At 46.7% G+C, this 19,430-nt stretch overlaps 1 protein-coding gene across 1 annotated transcript in view; it reads right to left on the reverse strand.

The window, feature by feature from the left end:
* Positions 1-19,430, reverse strand: part of LOC141056298 (uncharacterized) — a 78,303-nt gene that overhangs the window by 51,927 nt on the left and 6,946 nt on the right. The window contains exons 2-6 of the mRNA XM_073553042.1: positions 16,920-17,017; positions 6,106-6,255; positions 5,804-5,983; positions 5,596-5,719; positions 67-255 (exon numbers count right to left, since the gene is read on the reverse strand). Of these exons, the coding sequence (XP_073409143.1) occupies positions 67-255; positions 5,596-5,719; positions 5,804-5,983; positions 6,106-6,189 (577 nt within the window). The 5' untranslated portion in view covers positions 6,190-6,255; positions 16,920-17,017. The remainder of the gene's footprint in view (positions 1-66; positions 256-5,595; positions 5,720-5,803; positions 5,984-6,105; positions 6,256-16,919; positions 17,018-19,430) is intronic.

The raw sequence follows: 19,430 nt of genomic DNA on the forward strand, positions 1-19,430 counted from the left end.
TGTATAACAAGTTGTGATCCCTGATAATAACATTCGCCACATTCTCCACATAAAATGGTTTCTCACCTTTCTGAGCTGTTTGAGGTTTCTCAACCCTTATGTGAATTTCATTTTCCTTATCGATCTGTGATGAATCAGACGATGAGGATTTATCTGTGATAACAGCAGGCCCTTCATACGTCGCTGTTGTGACATCAAGATCATCTGATTTGAAATCTGTTTTCAGAGGTTCTGTCGAGCTCCTAGTAAAGTCATCTGACAAAAAAAATAAAACTTTTAATAATACCTTAAAAAAGTTTCTATTTTATTACGCTTTACCCAAAACTTAGCTGAACTTACAGTTAAAACTACAAGTCGCAAGGTTACACTGACGATCTCCTGTTCTTTATCCCTCGTGCACATTTTTCACTCCATCCAAATCTATCTAATATACTGCTTTATCTAATTTCAAAATACATTGTCAAAAATTGGTAGATCTTAACGTCTCTCTTCCATTTTTGACAGTCTCCTGTTTGGTTCCTTTCCATTTCGTGACCACATCCTCCCTCAAATACTTGATGATTCACAAGTAATACTTCTTTTACACCCTCAGAACTTCCCACCTCTGCACATTGACAAGGATGACAAAAGTGGGGTGATTTTTTTTTTTAAACACTTTCAATATTCTTTTTTTTAACTCTATCGATAATGATATTTTTTTTCCACTTTCTGGTCTCACTTGATCTTTACACAGATCATGAAAACCATTTGTCTATTGCATAGAGGTACAGTAGATTTCATTTCGGCCTCCATTTTCAGCTCACCGGCTGTTAGACTACAACTCATCAATTATACCATTCCATCCCCTCATTGGATCCATACTATACATAGCCTCACTTTTGTTCCAGGGCCACAATACCTCACTTTCACCATTTTATGGCATCTTGAATCTTGGATTCCTGCTCTCTTAAATCTTGACTCTGTTTAAATAAGATTTCTCAGTAGACATGATTCGAAGATGATCCCAGATCACATAGTTATGTTCATGGTTGCTACATACACGATTGTGTTACATAAGTTCTGCTATCAGGGGAGTACATAGAAATCATGGGCCCTATAGCAGAGGTTCTAATCGGGAACCCCTCCCCAAAAAAAGAAAATAATCATAACCAATGGGGCACATAAGAGCATATCTTAACAACTTTGCAGCCCTCAGAGTAATTTTCCTCTTATTGAAGCTCTAGATTCCCCTTTTATTGACCCCATAAAGTATGATGCCAACACAGCAAATTCCTATACAACCCACTCCAGATGCACAGTATGATGACCCTACTGTACCCACCCAGCAAAATATGGCATGGTGAGCTCAATACAGTATGATGCCCCAACTGTGACCCCCAACATAGCCCTCCAAACAGTATAATGCCCCCCACATAGCACTCCAAACAGTATAATGCCCCCCACATAGCACTCCAAACAGTATAATGCCCCCCACATAGCCCTCCAAACAGTATAATGGCCCCTACATAGCCCTCCAAACAGTATAATGCCCCCCACATAGCACTCCAAACAGTATAATGGCCCCACATAGTCCTCCAAACAGTATAATGCCCCCCACATAGCCCTCCAAACAGTATATTGGCCCCACATAGTCCTCCAAACAGTATAATGCCCCCACATAGCACTCCAAACAGTATAATGGCCCCACATAGTCCTCCAAACCGTATAATGCCCCCCACATAGCCCACCAAACAGTATAATGCCCCCCACATAGCCCTCCAAACAGTAAAATGGCCCCCACATAGCCCTCCAAACAGTATAATTATCCCCCACATAGCACTCCAAACAGTATAATGCCCCCCACATAGCCCTCCAAACAGTATAATGCCCCCCACATAGCACTCCAAATAGTATAATGCCCCCCACATAGCCCTCCAAACAGTATAATGCCCCCCCACATAGCACTCCAACCAGTATAATGGCCCCACATAGCACTCCAAACAGTATAATGCCCCCCACATAGCCCTCCAACCAGTATAATGCCCCCCACATAGCCCTCCAAACAGTATAATGGCCCCCCACATAGCCCTCCAAAGAGTATAATGGCCCCCCACATAGCCCTCCAAACAGTATAATGGCCCCCTACATAGCCCTCCAAACAGTATAATGGCCCCCCACATAGCCCTCCAAACAGTATAATTGCCCCCCACATAGCACTCCAAACAGTATAATGGCCCCCCACATAGCACTCCAAACAGTATAATGCCCCCCACATAGCCCTCCAAAGAGTATAATGGCCCCCCACATAGCCCTCCAAACAGTATAATGGCCCCCCAAATAGCCCTCCAAACAGTATAATGGCCCTCACATAGCCCTCCAAACAGTATAATGCCCCCAACATAGCCCTCCAAACAGTATAATGCCCCCAACATAGCCCTCCAACCAGTATAATGGCCCCACATAGCCCTCCAACCAGTATAATGGCCCCCACATAGCCCTCCAAACAGTATAATGGCCCCCCAAATAGCCCTCCAAACAGTATAATGGCCCTCACATAGCCCTCCAAACAGTATAATGCCCCCCACAGAGCCCTCCAACCAGTATAATGGCCCCACATAGCCCTCCAACCAGTATAATGGCCCCTACATAGCCCTCCAAACCGTATAATGCCCCCCACATAGCCCTTCAAACAGTATAATGGTCCCCCACATAGCCCTCCAGACAGTATGCCAGCCAAATAGCCCTCCAAACAGTATAATGCCCCCCCACAGAGCCCTCCAACCAGTATAATGGCCCCACATAGCCCACCAACCAGTATAATGGCCCCCACATAGCCCTCCAAACAGTATAATGGCCCCCACATAACCCTCCAAACAGTATAATGGCCCCCCACATAGCCCTCCAAACAGTATAATGGCCCCACATAGCCCTCCAAACAGTATAATGGCCCTCACATAGCCCTCCAAACAGTATAATGCCCCCAACATAGCCCTCCAAACAGTATAATGGCCCGCCACATAGCCCTCCAAACAGTATAATGGCCCCCCACATAGCCCTCCAAACAGTATAATGGCCCCCCACATAGCACTCCAAGCAGTATAATGGCCCCCACATAGCACTCCAAACAGTATAATGCCCCCCACATAGCCCTCCAAACAGTATAATGGCCCCCCCACATAGCCCTCCAAACAGTATAATGGCCCCCCACAGAGCCCTCCAACCAGTATAATGGTCCCACATAGCCCACCAACCAGTATAATGGCCCCCACATAGCCCTCCAAACAGTATAATGCCCCCCACATAGCCCTCCAAACAGTATAATGGCCCCCCACATAGCACTCCAAACAGTATAATGCCCCCACATAGCCCTCCAAACAGTATAATGGCCCCCCACAGAGCCCTCCAACCAGTATAATGGTCCCACATAGCCCACCAACCAGTATAATGGCCCCCACATAGCCCTCCAAACAGTATAATGCCCCCCACATAGCCCTCCAAATAGTATAATGCCCCCCCACATAGCACTCCAAACAGTATAATGCCGCCACATAGCCCTCCAAACAGTATAATGCCCCCCACATAGCCCTCCAAACAGTATAATGCCCCCCACATAGCACTCCAAGTATGATGCCCCCCACAGAGCCCTCCAAACAGTATAATGGCCCCCCACATAACACTCCAAACAGTATAATGCCCCCCACATAGCACTCCAAACAGTATAATGACCCCCACGTAGCCCTCCAAACAGTATAATGGCCCCACATAGTCCTCCAAACAGTATACTGCCCCCCACATAGCCCTCCAAACAGTATAATGCCCCCCACATAGCACTCCAAGTATGATGCCCCCCACATAGCCCTCCAAACAGTATAATGGCCCCCCACATAACACTCCAAACAGTATAATGCCCCCCACATAGCACTCCAAACAGTATAATGGCCCCACATAGTCCTCCAAACAGTATACTGCCCCCCACATAGCCCTCCAAACAGTATAATGCCCCCCACATAGCACTCCAAGTATGATGCCCCCCACATAGCCCTCCAAACAGTATAATGGCCCCCCACATAACACTCCAAACAGTATAATGCCCCCCACATAGCACTCCAAACAGTATAATGGCCCCACATAACCCTCCAAACAGTATGATGCCCCCAAATTTTATTTTTGTCTATTCGCACTTGCTCCACTAACGAGCAGCTTCACCGTAGATGCAGCCCAGAAATCGTCACAGCTAAGGGCAGATCCCTGTTAAAGGGTGAAGTTCACAGAGCATTCCTTGCAGTTTGCTAAGCTTTGCTTGGCTATTGCAAACACTGTTCTTGGATGCCAGAATTCATGTAGATTTTGTGCAAACTGTCCATGGAACAGAGACAGATGCCTGGTGCCTTTCCATCTATTGTTGTGTTTTGTCTCTATTTGGGCTTACCTGTATGCCATTTATGACTTCTTTTTCATTTTATAATGGTCTTTTTTTCAAAGAAAAAATATATATTTTATAACATATCTACATACAAATATCGATGTAGAAAGATTCAGTCGGGGCAATATAGAAACAGAAATCACAATCCAGTAGACCTCACAGCAAGGTCCAGAAGATTAGGATGATAGGCGGTTAGCTTCTCGTCTTGCAGATTTATTCTTTGGTGTTCAAGACATATTATGAAGTGTGGTTAAAAGATACCTCAAAAGGTGCAAACATTTAGCTAATAAGGGTAAGTTCACACTGGGCGTTTTTGCTGCTTTTTTTTCTGCAGCAAAACCTGATTCTTTGGCAGGAAAGAAGCTGCGGCAAAAACGCAGGTTTAGGTGCGGATTTGGTGCGTTTTTGTGTCTCTTTGTCCATGCTAATGTCCATGACTTTTCTGCAGAAAAAAACGTTGCAAATAATGATACCTGCGTTTTTGCAGCGTTTTTTCAATATCCGTTCAAGCCAATGGGTGAAAAACGCTGCAAAAATGCTGAAAGAAGTGACACGCTCTATGTCCAAAAGAAAGCAGCAAAGCACAAAATCCGGATGACACAACAAAACCAATGTGTGTGCATGAGAGTTCTGAAATCTCATAGGCTTTGCTGGTACTGTAAAACAAAGCTGAAAATTAGCATAAACAAACGCTGCAAAAACACCCAGTGTGAACATACCCTAAGGGTATCGTTACACTTAGCGATGCACCAGCGATCCCGGCAACGATATGGATCGCTGGTGCATCGCTAAGTGGTCGCTAGTGAGCTGCCACACAGGCAGATCTCACCAGCGACATAGCAGGGGTCGGGGGTCGCTACTTACCTGTCAGACGCGGCGATCCTGACGTCCTCCCGCCCGCATCCACGCGTCGCTTGTCGGCGCCACAGGAAGCCCAGCAGGAAGCGCCCGACGAGAAACGGCCCAGGACGTTCTTGCGCGATCAGCGATAGCCAGCGGGGAGCCGGTCGGAGGTAAGTATCGCATGCAGCAATATCGCTAGCAATATCGCTGCTGCGTCACAAAATCGGTGACGTTACAGGGATATTGCTAGCGATATCGCTATGTGTAACGGGCCCTTAAGACTTATTAATTAGTTTAAAATCAATTCAGATATACAGGTATATAGATATACATCATTTTGTCATGTCTACCTGTTGTTGGTAGGAGCTGAGGAGCCTCCATCATCACGTCCTTGTACTGATCCTTGTGTCCTTCTAGATACTCCCACTCCTCCATGGAGAAGTAGACGGTGACGTCCTGACACCTTATAGGAACCTGCCAGATACAATGATACCGTCATCCCCCCCGATCCCTCCATAGCGTCACTGTATAATGTCCCAGCATTCCCAGCAGTGTCACCTCTCCAGTCAGCAGCTCAATCATCTTGTAGATGAGTTCTAGGATCATCTGGTCATTGATGTCCTCATGTATCCGCGGGTGCGGTGGAGACCCCGGGATTGGGCTCATGGTTTCTACCCAACCTTCAGACACAGGGGCCTGACAGCGATCACTAGATTCCTTCTTCACAATCGTGTAATTCTGTTTATGAAGAGACACATTAATAAATATTACTTCAGACATTTCCAGAGTTCTCACCTCTCTGGTCATATAATCTGTTATTACCATGGATGACGTAATGTGACGTCAGCAGAATCTCTCACCTCTCCTGTAAGCCGGAAGAGGATCTCTAGGGTGAGATCTAGTATAGTCTCTGAAATAATTCCGTCTCTGATTCTATCCATCATTTACAGGTCAATCAGGATATTTCTATTATGTAAATCTCCACTACGAGGATCCGATATTGGTGGAATCTAATTGGAAACAAGATAAGCCGATGTAAAACCATACAAAAAACATTTAAAGGGGTATAATCATATTACGTGATGGCATATTGCTAGGACATGCTATAACTTAATGATTGGTGGGATTCTGACCTCTGGAACTTCCATTGATCCTGAGAGTCACATTGCTGATTCCGTGCTGCTTCCCCTTCACTATTTTCCCTGCACCACAACGCCCAAAGCAACCAGACTTTCGTGGGAGCTAAAAATAAGTGTTTGGTGTTGGGTACCAAACCTCCACAGATCTGCTATTAATGACTTATCGCAAGGATAAATCTTCAATATTGTAGTAAAGGCCAACTTCTTGGGTGGTTTATAGGAGGCCATACAGACCTGGTGTAGTGTGCGCTGTATTCCACAAGATTGGGCTTGTCTACTGAAGAATACGGTGCTTCAGCTACTCCAGAAAACTTGTTTCAATACATTGATAGTAGAGTTGAGCGAAACGGGTCGAAAAATTTCAAAAGTCACCGACTTTTGGCAAAGTCGGGTTTCATGAAACGAAACCCGACCCTAGGATGAGGTCGGCCACGAGGTCGGCGACTTAAGCGCCAAAGTCGCGTTTCAAAAGATTGTTTTGCGCTCTTTTTCAGCCAATCAGGATCCACGGACACTGTGGGCAACGTGATGACATAGGCAGGGGTCACCACCATCTTTCAGAAGGGCATGCAAGTGATTGGCTTGCTTTGGTGGGCATCACAGGGGGTATAAAAGGGCGTGCACGCCGACCGCCATGTTACTCATGCTAATCTCAGAATAGGGAGAGCTGCTGCTGATGATGATTTTGTAGGGAGAGCGTTAGGCAGGGAAGAAGACACCAAAAACTGCTTCTGTTGCTAGCGATTTTGCCTGTACAACACACCAGTCACTGTGTGTGCAGTGCAAGTGGAGGCTATATTTTGCTGGATCAGCAGTGTTGGTTGTTAGGCTGCCTTCTAAGGCTTCCTGACGGCTGCATTGCTGTTTACCCACTGCTCTGCAAACTGCTTTTTTAAAAGCAATCCCAATTTTTTTTTTTTTGTCCTGGTAAGGTACTGAGCGTGCATTTTTTTCACACCATACAGCGGTGCACACTCCTCACACAGTACCGTGTAACGGCTGTTATCACAGCCACAGTGAAGCTATCTGTGTGTCACTCTGTAAAGATAAGTCGAGGACATGTTCCGTTCTTACAGACCTGCACCTTCTAGTTTTGTCTAGCTTTCAAACAGTTAAATATATTTGCTGTTTGATCACATTCAAAACTATAGAGAGACAGCGTGTGTCAGTCCGTATACTTAAAAAACACGGAGCTTGACAATTTTACGTACACCGGACAGCCATGTACGTGCACGCTCCTCTCTCAGTACCGTGTAACGGCTGTTATCACGGCCACAGTGAACCTGTGTGTCGCTCTGTAAGGATAAGTCGAGGACATGTTCCGTTCTTACAGACCTGCACCTTCTAGTTTTGTCTAGTTTTCAAACAGTTAAATATATTTGCTGTTTGATCACATTCAAAACTATAGAGAGACAGCGTCTGTCAGTCCGTATACTTAAAAAACACAGAGCTTGACAATTTTACGTATACCGGACAGCCGTGTACATGCACGCTCCTCTCTCAGTACCGTGTAACGGCTGTTATCACGGCCACAGTGAAGCTATCTGTGTGTCGCTCTATAAGGATAAGTCGAGGACTTGTTCCGTTCTTACAGACCTACACTCTAGGGAGATTCCTATTCTGCCCAATTCTATATACACCTTGTAGTTTGTCATACACTAGCCAATTTCTGCCTGTGACATAACGCTGTGATATTCACTGGGCTTCACACAATCCAAAAGTGTCCAGTGTCCACAAGTGTGTGCTGAAATTCAAAATCTCCGTTTTCCTCTTGTCACATTTTTCACACCTGCGACATGAAGCCTGTGACATAGCGCTGTGATATTCAATGGACCTCACACAATCCCAAAGTGTCCAGTGTCCACAAGTGTGTGCAGAAATTAAAAATCTCCGTTATCCTCTAGTGACATTTTTCACACCTGCGACATCGAGCCTGTGACATAGCACTGTGATATTCAGTGTGCCTCACACAATCCAAAAGTGTCCAGTGTCCACAAGTGTGTGCAGAAATTCAAAATCTCCCCTGTCCTATAGACACCTTGTACCTTGTTTTACATTACTATATAGTTTGTTGGATTTTGTCTACATTTCTACCAAAAATGAGGAAGGCTGGTGGAAGAGGCCGTGGAATTGGGCGGGGGTTGGCAGCTGGTAATGATGGTGTTGGTGGTGGATCTGATGGTAGTGGCAAAAGCAAAATAGGACCGAATGCAGGAGGTGTTGAGCCTGCGTCATCGTCTGGCTCCACAAGGCCTCGAAGGCTTAGTTTTCTAGGAGCAAACCGCTTTTAAAGCCAGAGCTTCAGGAAAAAGTTTTGTCTTACATTGCTGACTCAGCCTCCAGCTCTATCGCCTCCTCTTCTGAAGTTGTAAAAAATAAAAGCACTGAGTCATCATTGGAGGCTCATGTTCATGAACCACACCTTTCCTTGTGTCCTTCACCCCAACCAAGATTGAAGGATGACGCAGGCCATACTACTGATTACTCCATGGAGCTGTTTTCACATACCATGCCTGGATTATCAAGTGAAATGGTGAATTACCCAGGCCAAGATGAATCTGACATGGAGTGCACTGATGCACAGCCACTGATAGATGATTCTGCTGGTACATTCAATCAGAGCACTACATTGTCCTCGCAGTGTACAGAGCCAGATTCTGACCCTGATGAGACTCAGGTGCCCCTTCCCGCACACTATACCACCATACACGGTGACACAGAGGAAGGTGCACATGACATTGAAGAGGAGGTGATGGATGACCCAGTTGTTGACCCAGATTGGCATCCATTGGGGGAAGAGGGTGCTGCTTCCAATAGCTCAGATGAGGAGGAGGAGCATCCACAGCAGACATCGACATCGCAACAGCTGTTATCTGGCAGGCCCGGAGCACTCCAAAGACAGGTTCCAAAAATCAAAAGAGTTGCTGGACAGCTTGTCCAGAGGGTCAAAATATCACAGCGTGCTAGGCCGTAAAATGTCTCCCAAAGTAGGAAGAGTGCAGTGTGGCACTTTTTTGAACAAAATCCTCATGATCAGGCCAAGGTTATCTGTAAGAAGTGTGCAAAGACCTTTAGCCGAGGGAAAAATCTGAAAAATTTGAATACCAGTTGCATGCTTAGACATTTAACCAGCATGCACTTGCAAGCGTGGACACAACACCAAACCTCAAGTACCACATGTGCAACTGATCACAAAGAAGGTAGTCACTGGGTTTGAATGCCCACATTGCCAAACTAATCTCGTTAGAGATGATGCCCTATCGGTTGGTGGAAAGCGCAGCTTTCTGCGAACTCATGGCCTATGCAGTACCACGCTCCACTTCTTCTCTCGCAAAGCCATCCCAGCCCTCCACCATCATGTGAAAGACCGCATTGTCCATGCACTCAAGCAGTCAGTGAGTGGAAAGGTGCACCTCACAACAGATGCATGGTCCAGTCGGCATGGCCAGGGCCGTTACGTGTCCATCACTGCGCACTGGGTTAATGTGGTGGATGCAGGGTCCACAGGGGACAGCGGTGGTGGGATAGTGCTGCCTAGCCCACGGTATAGGAAACAGTTGGCTGTAGGCGTTCGACCCTCCTCCTCCTCCAGAAGCGAAAGCTCATCCACAGAGCGCAGTCGTGCGAGCACTCCATCTGCAGCTGCCACTGTTGCACACGAGGTGTCCCCCTATCGAGCAGCTAGTGGAAAGCGTCAGCAGGCTGTGTTGCAGATGATGTGTTTGGGCGACAGACACACCGCCGAGGTGCTGGCCGAGTACTTGAAGCGACAAACTGAGTCATGGCTGGGCAGTGTACATCTTGAGGCAGGCAAGGTAGTTAGTGATAACGGCCGTAATTTTGTGGCAGCAATAGCCCTTTCAAAACTCAGCCACATACCTTGCTTGGCTCACACCTTGAACCTGGTGGTGCAGTGCTTCCTCAATAATTATCTGGAGTTAACAGCCCTGCTCCAGAAGGTGCGAAGACTGTGCGCGCACATCCACCGGTCGCCTGTACACTCCATTCGTATGCAGAAGCTGCAGCGATTGCTCCACCTTCCCAACCACCGCCTCATTATCGACATTGCAACAAGGTGGAACTCCACCCTGCACATGGTAGAGCGGCTGTGCGAGCAGAGGCAGGCCATAATGTATTTGTGGGAGGATACACGGCCAGGCACTTTGAGAGCAGACATGGAGTTGACAGGTGTGCAGTGGTCGAAGCTGAAAGACCTCTGTAAAGTCCTTCAGTGTTTTGAGGAATGCACACGGCTGGTAAGCGCAGACGACGCCATCCTAAGCATGAGCATCCCACTTATGCGTCTGCTCATGCAAACTTTGACGCACCTTAAAGAGCAGGCGTCTGCAGCCAATGTTAACGAGGAGGAAGAGGTGGAGGGAATCCTTGATGACATTCAGCCATTGTCTGCTCAGGGACCTCTCCTGGACGAGGTGGAGGAAGAAGAGGAGGAGGAGGATGATGATGGGGATGATTACTTAGGGGAAGAGGATGCATCTCGTGGGGCAAGTGAAAATGTTGGCGTGGCAAAGTCTGGTACAGGGATTGTGCGTGACTGGAGGGATGTGGATTTGCCAGAAAGTGCTCCTCCACCCAGCACTCGCAGTGCATCATTGACACCGGGAACATTGGCCCACATGTCAGATTATGCCTTGCAGATCCTAAAAAGGGACCCACGCATTGCCAAAATGATGAACGATGACGACTACTGGTTGGCCAGCATCCTGGATCCACGCTATAAAGGCAAATTACAAAACATCATGCCACAGGAGAACCTTGACCTAATATTGGCTACTAAACAAGCAACTCTGGTTAACCGGTTGGTTGAGGCATTCCCAGCACACAGCAGCGGTGATGGGTCTCACACGAGCCGTACGGGCCGGGGGCAGCTTGGCAGAGGTGTTCGTGGTGCACACAGCAGAAGTGGCGTTGGAGACAGGGGTTTCATGACAATGTTGTGGACTGATTTTTCACGGACCGCTCACACAACTGGTAATACTGCATCGATGGAAAGTGACAGGAGACAGCAGTTGTCAACTATGGTTAACAACTACTTTTCCTCCCATATCGATGTTCTCCCACACAGGTCATTCCCCTTTGACTATTGGGCCGCTAAACTGGACACCTGGCCTGAATTGGCACAATATGCCTTACAGGAGCTCGCTTGCCCAGCTGCAAGTGTGCTATCGGAAAGAGTCTTCAGTGCAGCTGGATCAATCCTGACAGAAAAAAGGACCCGTCTGTCAACCCAAAATGTGGATGATCTAACCTTCATTAAAATGAACCATGCATGGTTTTCCAAGGATTTTGTCCCACCTTCCCTTGATGACACATAGGTTGCCAGACAAATGGCTTGCTTTGGTCCTCCTCCTATTCCGCAAACTTGACCTATTTCGCCTTTTGCAGCAGCTGAATGACCCACATCTACTTATGCCACTTTGTAAACCTCCCTAAGTGGTCGGCCCCCCCCCATGGCCGAGGTCACCACCTAGCGCACAAAACCGTGCGAGTGCCGTTGCCCTGGACAGGTGGGTAGGCCGACTCTTGGGCGCGGGCACTGGCATAGGGTCCCTCATAGTGCAATCAAGTGTCTCTGACAGTGGTGGTGCACACCCGCCATCAGACACACCGCCATACTATGAGGGGCCCAGTGCCAGTACCTACGCCCACGAGTGTGCCCCCCTTGCTTGGGCAGGTCCCCAGCATTTGCAATGTTTACCTCTCCCTGCTCCTCCGCTGTGTAGTCTGGGCTGTCAAATCCTTCACTGGGACTGCCACTACAAATTGATTGAACTGAAAGATGATGGTTAAGATGTAGCTATGCCCTGTCCTGCTGGCCGGGCTCTAGCTCCAGATGATCAGTGGCTTCCATTTCTTATGGACGTCGACTCACAATTACATGCAGTGGTGGTTTATCATCAGCTTTCACAGTTTTCCTACTCACAAACGTGTGACATTCCGGCGCACATTTCAAAATGTGCCCTCTCATGCCAATCAAATAGAATCGCCTACGGCCTGTGGCTTCTGTCTTTTGCACTCCAAAGTTACGTGACAGATCATGATAGCCAGTGAGCACCATGTTTACATTGCTCCCTGTGATAAAAATTGGATTGAGATGAGTAACAGTGATGGAATCAACGGAAGTGCGATACAGCAAGACTTTATTCACAAAAAATTGTTTTCACTGTCTCAACACACAAATTAATTGAGGGTCAGCATCGCCTATGAGAATTGTGACGGAAGTTTTTCCCGTGAATAATAATTCCTAGATTTCTGCAATCAATAGCCTTTATGTCACTAATTGTATGCATCTCATTTCCTATTGCGGAGAGGCTGGACTGTATTACTGAGACAGAAATATATATGAAGATTTAAAATTAACACCAAAAGTATATAGTTGTGTACGCCTCAAATGCATTTCCTTTTTTCCACTTTTTAGATTGCTGTGATACTGAGAACACAGAGATTTTACATGTTTAAACTATGCTATATATACCTGCTATCCAGTGATAAAGTACCCTTTCTCAACTTTGTACAATCTGGTAAAATCCATACTGGGCCTGAGAACATCTGAGTCTGCCTCCTGATCTATAGACATACATTTTTAATGTGTAAACTAGGCTACATATATACGTGTTATCCGGTGAAACTGTACCCTTTATCAACTTTCTACAATGTTGTTGAATCCATACTGGGCCTGAGAACGGCTGCCGAGCCGTTAAGCAAGCTACAGCACCTGTGGTTTGGACATGTAATTTTTTCAGGAATGACGGTTAGGCCTAACTCCGGAATTGCGGTTGACCTGAACTTACTGGGAAATCATCGTTCGCGGGGAATAATCTGAATCCCAGATCCCCATCACTAACGGAGTTCAGCAGGTTATCTGCACCTGTAAGTGACAAAAGCTGGTCCTTTCAGTGTAGCGTGCATGCAGCCCCGGACATGTACTGGAATGCTAGACCTGTTATTGCTCGATCTCACGTGCCACAGCCTCTCGTATCCCTCTAGTAAGCTTGACGCGTACCGCGGGGCCATGCCGGAGTCTCGGTCATTAACGGAATAAAGCTGAGAAATCGCTAGCACAACTACAAACGGACATACCACACCACACACAAAATCGACAAAGCTTGCAATCTGTCCATCTTTTCTGTAGCTTGTATGGTAGTGGTTTCCCGGGTGCAGTCCAATTAAGCCACAGGCTCCACCCCTGGTGGTGCCCTTTTGGACATTCCTTTAAGGTTCAGCTTTGCAGTCATACTGCCCCCGGAAACCAAAAACTTTGCCTTCAGAGACGCTGTTTGGAGGTTCGTGGGAATAATGCCGCCCGATCAGCAGTCGGCATATGGGTCGCCCTCCCAGGGCTGTGGGGTACTCGGTACCGGGCCGGTGTCAGTGGGATGTGTCACAGCAGCGGTGACCCGGACGGTGGCCCTGGGCGCCCATGTAAATGGCGTGGTATAATGGTAAAGAGTTTATATAGATAGTTTGACGCCACCTGTGGTGTTTGGCGACATAGATGTTAGGCCGACGCTGCATGCAGATCCTCTGGGACTGATGGTGTTGTGCAGCGAAGATGGTGAAGCTCCCCACAGGTGGAGCTGGAGTCCCAGGGAAGTGTAGATGTAGTGATGGGGGAAGGCACAGGCGGTGTAGGTGCTGGTACCCAGATGTAGCGGTGCTGGAATAACTGTAGGACACCAGAGCGTGCAATTCCAAAGCTTTACTCACAGTCTGCAGGTTACACAGATGCCTGCCTCCGTGCTGTGTCCTCCGGGTCAGGACCTCTGCCAACCTCCGGGACCAGAATGGAAAGCTCCCTTCCAACACTCCGCCAACATGTACCTTCCTGAACGTCTCCTTTCTAGCGCTTGTGGGGGAAGCACTCACAGGACCGTGGTTCACTGAAACGCCTCCTGTCTAACAGATGTTCCTCAGACTTTACTTGTATGGCAGACAGCTGAAGCCTTTTCCTTCTGCCTCGCACACGTCGATGCTGAGGCCTCCGAGCCTTAGTTGGGTACAGAGCATTTATAGCTGCTACTTCCCCCGGTTTCTGCTGCAGGAACGTCAGTGTCCCTACAAACTCGGAGACCGGAATCCGGACCATGCGCTCCAGCTAGGAGTGAGCCTTAGCTCTGCTCATCCTCCAGCTCCCCTTCTCACGTCCACACACTTCCCCATCCCTGCACAGAGTGCCCTAACTTACCTCCTCCCGACCACAGAGAGCAGCTCCTCAGCAGTCAGGTTCAGAGGTCTCCCTGCTGGCCTGGAGTGGGAAATGTGTGTGTTGGTTTCACTGCTAGAGAGATCCTTCGTTGCTCCCAAGCTTGACAACACACTCCCTAGGAGGAAGGCAATGCCACAGTGGCGACCGTACTCTTGTGGACGCCACAAGTGCACTGAGGCCCAGCCACTGCTGGATGATGCTGCTGGTACATTGACCCAGACCACTACATTCCCCTCGCACTCTACACAGCCAGAATCTGACCCAGAGGAAACTCAGGTTCCCCTTCCCGCATACTATACCACCTTACACGGTGACAAAGAGGAAGGTGCAGATGAAAGTGCAGGTTCCTTGAGCAGGTGGGGGGGCATACTCATGGGCGATGGCACTGGCACAGGGCACCGCATAGTACGCAAAAGTGTCTCTGCCGGTGGGAGGGCCTAAACAGCCAAGTGCAGTGAGATGGAAGATGGGGACGACAAGGAGTTCAGAGTAGTGCAGGGATTCCTTAGCAAGGAGACTTATGTAATTGTTTTCAATGTTGAGACAGCAATTTTTGGGGAGCACTATACTCTGGTGAATGATATATGGGGCCCACCATACACTGGAGCATTCCAAAGGTGGACATCAGACACTGGAGCAGCATTTACAGGGACCATTATACACTAGAGCAGTAGAAATGGGGCCCATTATATATGGTGCATTATTTGGGCCCATAAGACAGTGGAGCTTCATCCATTTGGACCAACATATACTGTAGCATTATGTGGAGCTCATCATATACGGTTTGAAACATTATATGGGATCAATGATTCCATATGGAGAAATATATGGGCCTCATTACTCTGTATAGCGCACTAAGCGCTGGCCATAATACTGTATGGAGTTATATACTGTCCGTTTTTGGAGGTATTGGAGAATTTAAAATGGATATCAGTCATGAGATGTAAGAAGTGAAGTATTTTTCATTGTACTATACTGCTATTTCTCTGCCGTATCGGAGCATCATGAGTTGTGATATGTGTTAAAGGGGCGCTCTTTGGCCCTGGGCCCACGAAAACCTGGAGCCAGCCCTCCCCCTCACAACTGTAGCCAAATAACCCCCATTTTTCAGTGCGTAACTTGTATTATGAAGTTAATTAAGGTTGACAAGCTTCAGTAACAAGAATTTATGCTTTTGGCATTCAAATGGGCACTGTAGGTGTGTTTCCTGTCCTCCTCTCACTGCCGACTTTTATTCCCCATTGACTTACATTGGGTTTCGTGTTTCGGGACGACCCCGACTTTTCCCTATAGTCGGCCGATTTTGCTCGACCCGACTTTTGGAAAAGTCGGGTTTCATGAAACGAAACTCGACCCTAAAAAACCAAAAGTCGCTCAACACTAATTGATAGTGTATATACAATAATTACATGAGAAGTGAAAAAAATTCAAAAGGCACAAAACTCAAGAGGGATTCAGGTGAGGAAACATGGGAATATTGTCACTATATATATATATATATATATATATATATATATATATATATATATATATATATACTAGCTTGGCCCGTGTGAAATTTTCGCACATTGGTTGTCGGGGGCGCAGGTAGTTTCAGAAAAAGCAAGCTGGTCAACTGTAAATGAATTCCATGAGATGATGAAAACAGACACAATATTTATATATGTAGATTGGTAATACAATAAATTGTTTTGATAAGTAAAGGCCAAAAAATGTCTTCCGGTTGAGGTGCCACCTGCAGGTCATTGTGTCTTTCTGCAGGTTTATGAAAATGAATGTTTAAACTGTATTTAGTGATAAAATCGTGGATGTGTGGTTTGTTTGGCTATTTTCTCGCTGAAGGGAGCAAGTTTACCTTTCAAATGGTGTACATCATGTGTGTGTGGGGCGAAATAATCAGCGAAAAAGCAGTGCATGTTTACAATGTGTTGGTAGTGTGTTTTAGGGTACTGTAGTGCCACCTGCAGGTCATTTTTCCTTACTGTAGATTTATGAAAATTAATGTTTAAACTGTATTTTGTGATCAAATCGTGGATGTGGGGTTTGTTTGGCTACTTTCTTGCTCAAGGGGGCAAGTTTACCTTTCAAATGGTGTATTGTGTGTGTGTGTGGGTGCAGTATGAAAGGGGGATACAAAGGAATCACCGAAAAACAGTGTTTAGAAATGATAGAGTAGATTTTTTTTTGCCTAAAATACAAAGGAAACGTGTCATCTTTAACTTTAGGCCTTTTAGACATCATTTTATCTTCAACTTGCTTAACTGTTCACAATAACAGTGATTTTGACCAGGATTGCTCAAACTCTTACATGTCACTGTAGAGCCAGAACAGCTGCCTTACTAAAGGTTTCTGCAGCACCCTGGAGATTTGCCCACTCTTCAGAGAGGTTTCCCCTTTCTTCAGGAGCTAGTTATTTTTGGGAAAAATTGGCACATATTAGTTACATAAGTCAATATTGCACTTTTTTTTAAGTAAATCTTTGAATTTGTGGCAAAAAAAATGACAAACTAACATGTGTACACATGCCCTTTAATGCGGTTCTCTGAAAAATAAATAGATACATAACAGATACACATTTATATATTAAACATTTATCTAAATACCTTTATTTACCAAAAACATAATTTTTTGGCAATTGCCATGAATCACAATCCATCCTAGATTACAGAGGACACATAGTAGGACCTGCGTGAAGAACATCTGCTTGAGACAAACATCAGCTCAGAGCAGCATACGGTCAGGCATCATTTCTTGTAAAAGATTGTGGGGACATCATAATGTGTGGTGGAAATGGCATGAGGATCAGATTGTGTCTGGGCATCATACTTTAAGGTGGAGTCTGTGGGGGCATCATAACGTATGCTGGTGACTTTGAGGGGCATCATGCTTTGAGGGGACCATCATACTGTGTCTAGTGCTGTGTGGGCATCATACAGTGTGGAGGGCTGTGAAAGCATTATACTGTGGGAGAGATCACTGTGGGATTATGACCAAGCCTCCCAACCGTCCCGGATCTAGTGGGACAGTTCTGATTTTGACTACCTGCACCGCTGTCCCGGGCGGTAGCTTATTTTTCCCGCACTGCACTGAGCCACCACGCCCCCCATGCACCAACCCCATCCATTCCTCGCTCTCCCAGAGAGACCCACCGCAGCCCCTCACTGCTAAGGGCATGTTTCCACGTAGCGGAAACATTCAGTATTTGATGCGGATTGAACGCTGCGTCCTGCCGCAGCGTTTAATCTGCAGCAGCCAGATGTTCCTGCATAGAGGAGGGGATTTTATGAAATCCCGTCTTCACTATGCGTCCGACATTTTTTTTTGGCAGGGTTTTTTGCGTGATTGCAGAATCATAGAATCGTAGAGTTGGAAGGGACCTCCTGGGCCATCTGGTCCAACCCCCTGCTCAAAGCAGGATTCGCTAAATCATCCCAGTCAGATGTCTGTCCAGCCTCTGTTTGAAGACTTCCATTGAAGGAGAACTCACCACTTCTCGTGGCAGCCTGTTCCACTCATTGATCACTCTAACTGTCAAAAAGTTTTTTCTAATATCTAATCTGTGTCTCCTCCCATTCAGTTTCATCCCATTGCTTCTAGTCTTTCCTTGTGCAAATGAGAATAAAGTTGATCCTTCTACAATGTGACAGCCCTTTAGATATTTTTAGACAGCTATTAAGTCTCCTCTCAGTCTTCTCTTTTGCAAACTAAACATTCCCAAATCCTGCAACCTTTCCTCATAAGACAGGGTTTGCAGACCGGTCACCATTCTGGTCGCTCTTTTCTGAACTTGCTCCAGTTTGTTGATGTCTTTTTTAAAATGTGGTGCCCAAAACTGGACACAATATTCCAGATGAGGTCTGACCAAAGAGGAGTAGAGGGAAATAATGACTTCACGTGATCTAGACTGTATGCTTCTGTTAATACATCCTAGAATTGCATTTGCCTTTTTAGCTGCTGCATCACACTGTTGACTCATATTCAGTCTGTGATCTATTAGTATACCCAAGTCTTTTTCACATGTGCTGTTGCTTAGCCCTATTCCTCCCATTCTGTATATGCTTTTTTCATTTTTATTGCCCAGATGTAGTACTTTGCATTTCTCCCTGTTAAAAACCATTCTGTTGGGGGCGTGGCCTGGGCACCTAACAGGGAAGAAGCACTTCACTTGGGCTCCTGCTTTTAGAACACGAAACTTCCTCTTTAAACTTTACAATTTGCTGCAAAACATCCTGACTTGGTTCCCCTGCTACCCTGGAAGATACCTGTAGGATTCAGCACCCCTAGGTGGCCGGCGAGGGGCAAGCCAGGTTCCCTGGCTATCACCCCGGGTTCTGGACACAGACCTGGGCTGGGAGCATAACTCCAGGAGGGCTTCAAGCAGAACACTGAGATCGGAACTATACCCGTGGGACAGCTCCTAGCACGCACAGAGAAACAGTGGAGGTAAGGCCTTCTTATAGCACCTCCACATAGTCAGGGTGCAGCCCTGGGTCTTACCTTCAGTGCTGTCCCAGTTCAGACACGGGAGAGATAGTGTCCCTGAGGAGAAGGAGGCATCTCCAAGTGACAAAGTGGTTGTGCTCCAGAGGTGCAACGGCGGCGATTGCGCCCCCCTCGGGACCCCGGGGCTCCATGTGGGCGACGCCATTTTGCAAGCTCTGATAGCTGAAGAAGAAGGGAGCGGGAAACTGGGCTGCAGTTGCCTTAAAAAAAAAAAAAAAAAGCAGCAAAAGCTCTTTTTGCCTTATACTCTAGTGCCATCTAGTGGTCATCGAAATAATAGCCTGTTGTAAAGAAATTACTAAGAGAAAGAGCCATG

This window comes from Dendrobates tinctorius, unplaced genomic scaffold, assembly GCF_039654945.1.
Source record: "Dendrobates tinctorius isolate UK_male_01 unplaced genomic scaffold, ASM3965494v1 ptg000196l, whole genome shotgun sequence".
Classification (NCBI taxonomy): domain Eukaryota; kingdom Metazoa; phylum Chordata; class Amphibia; order Anura; family Dendrobatidae; genus Dendrobates; species Dendrobates tinctorius.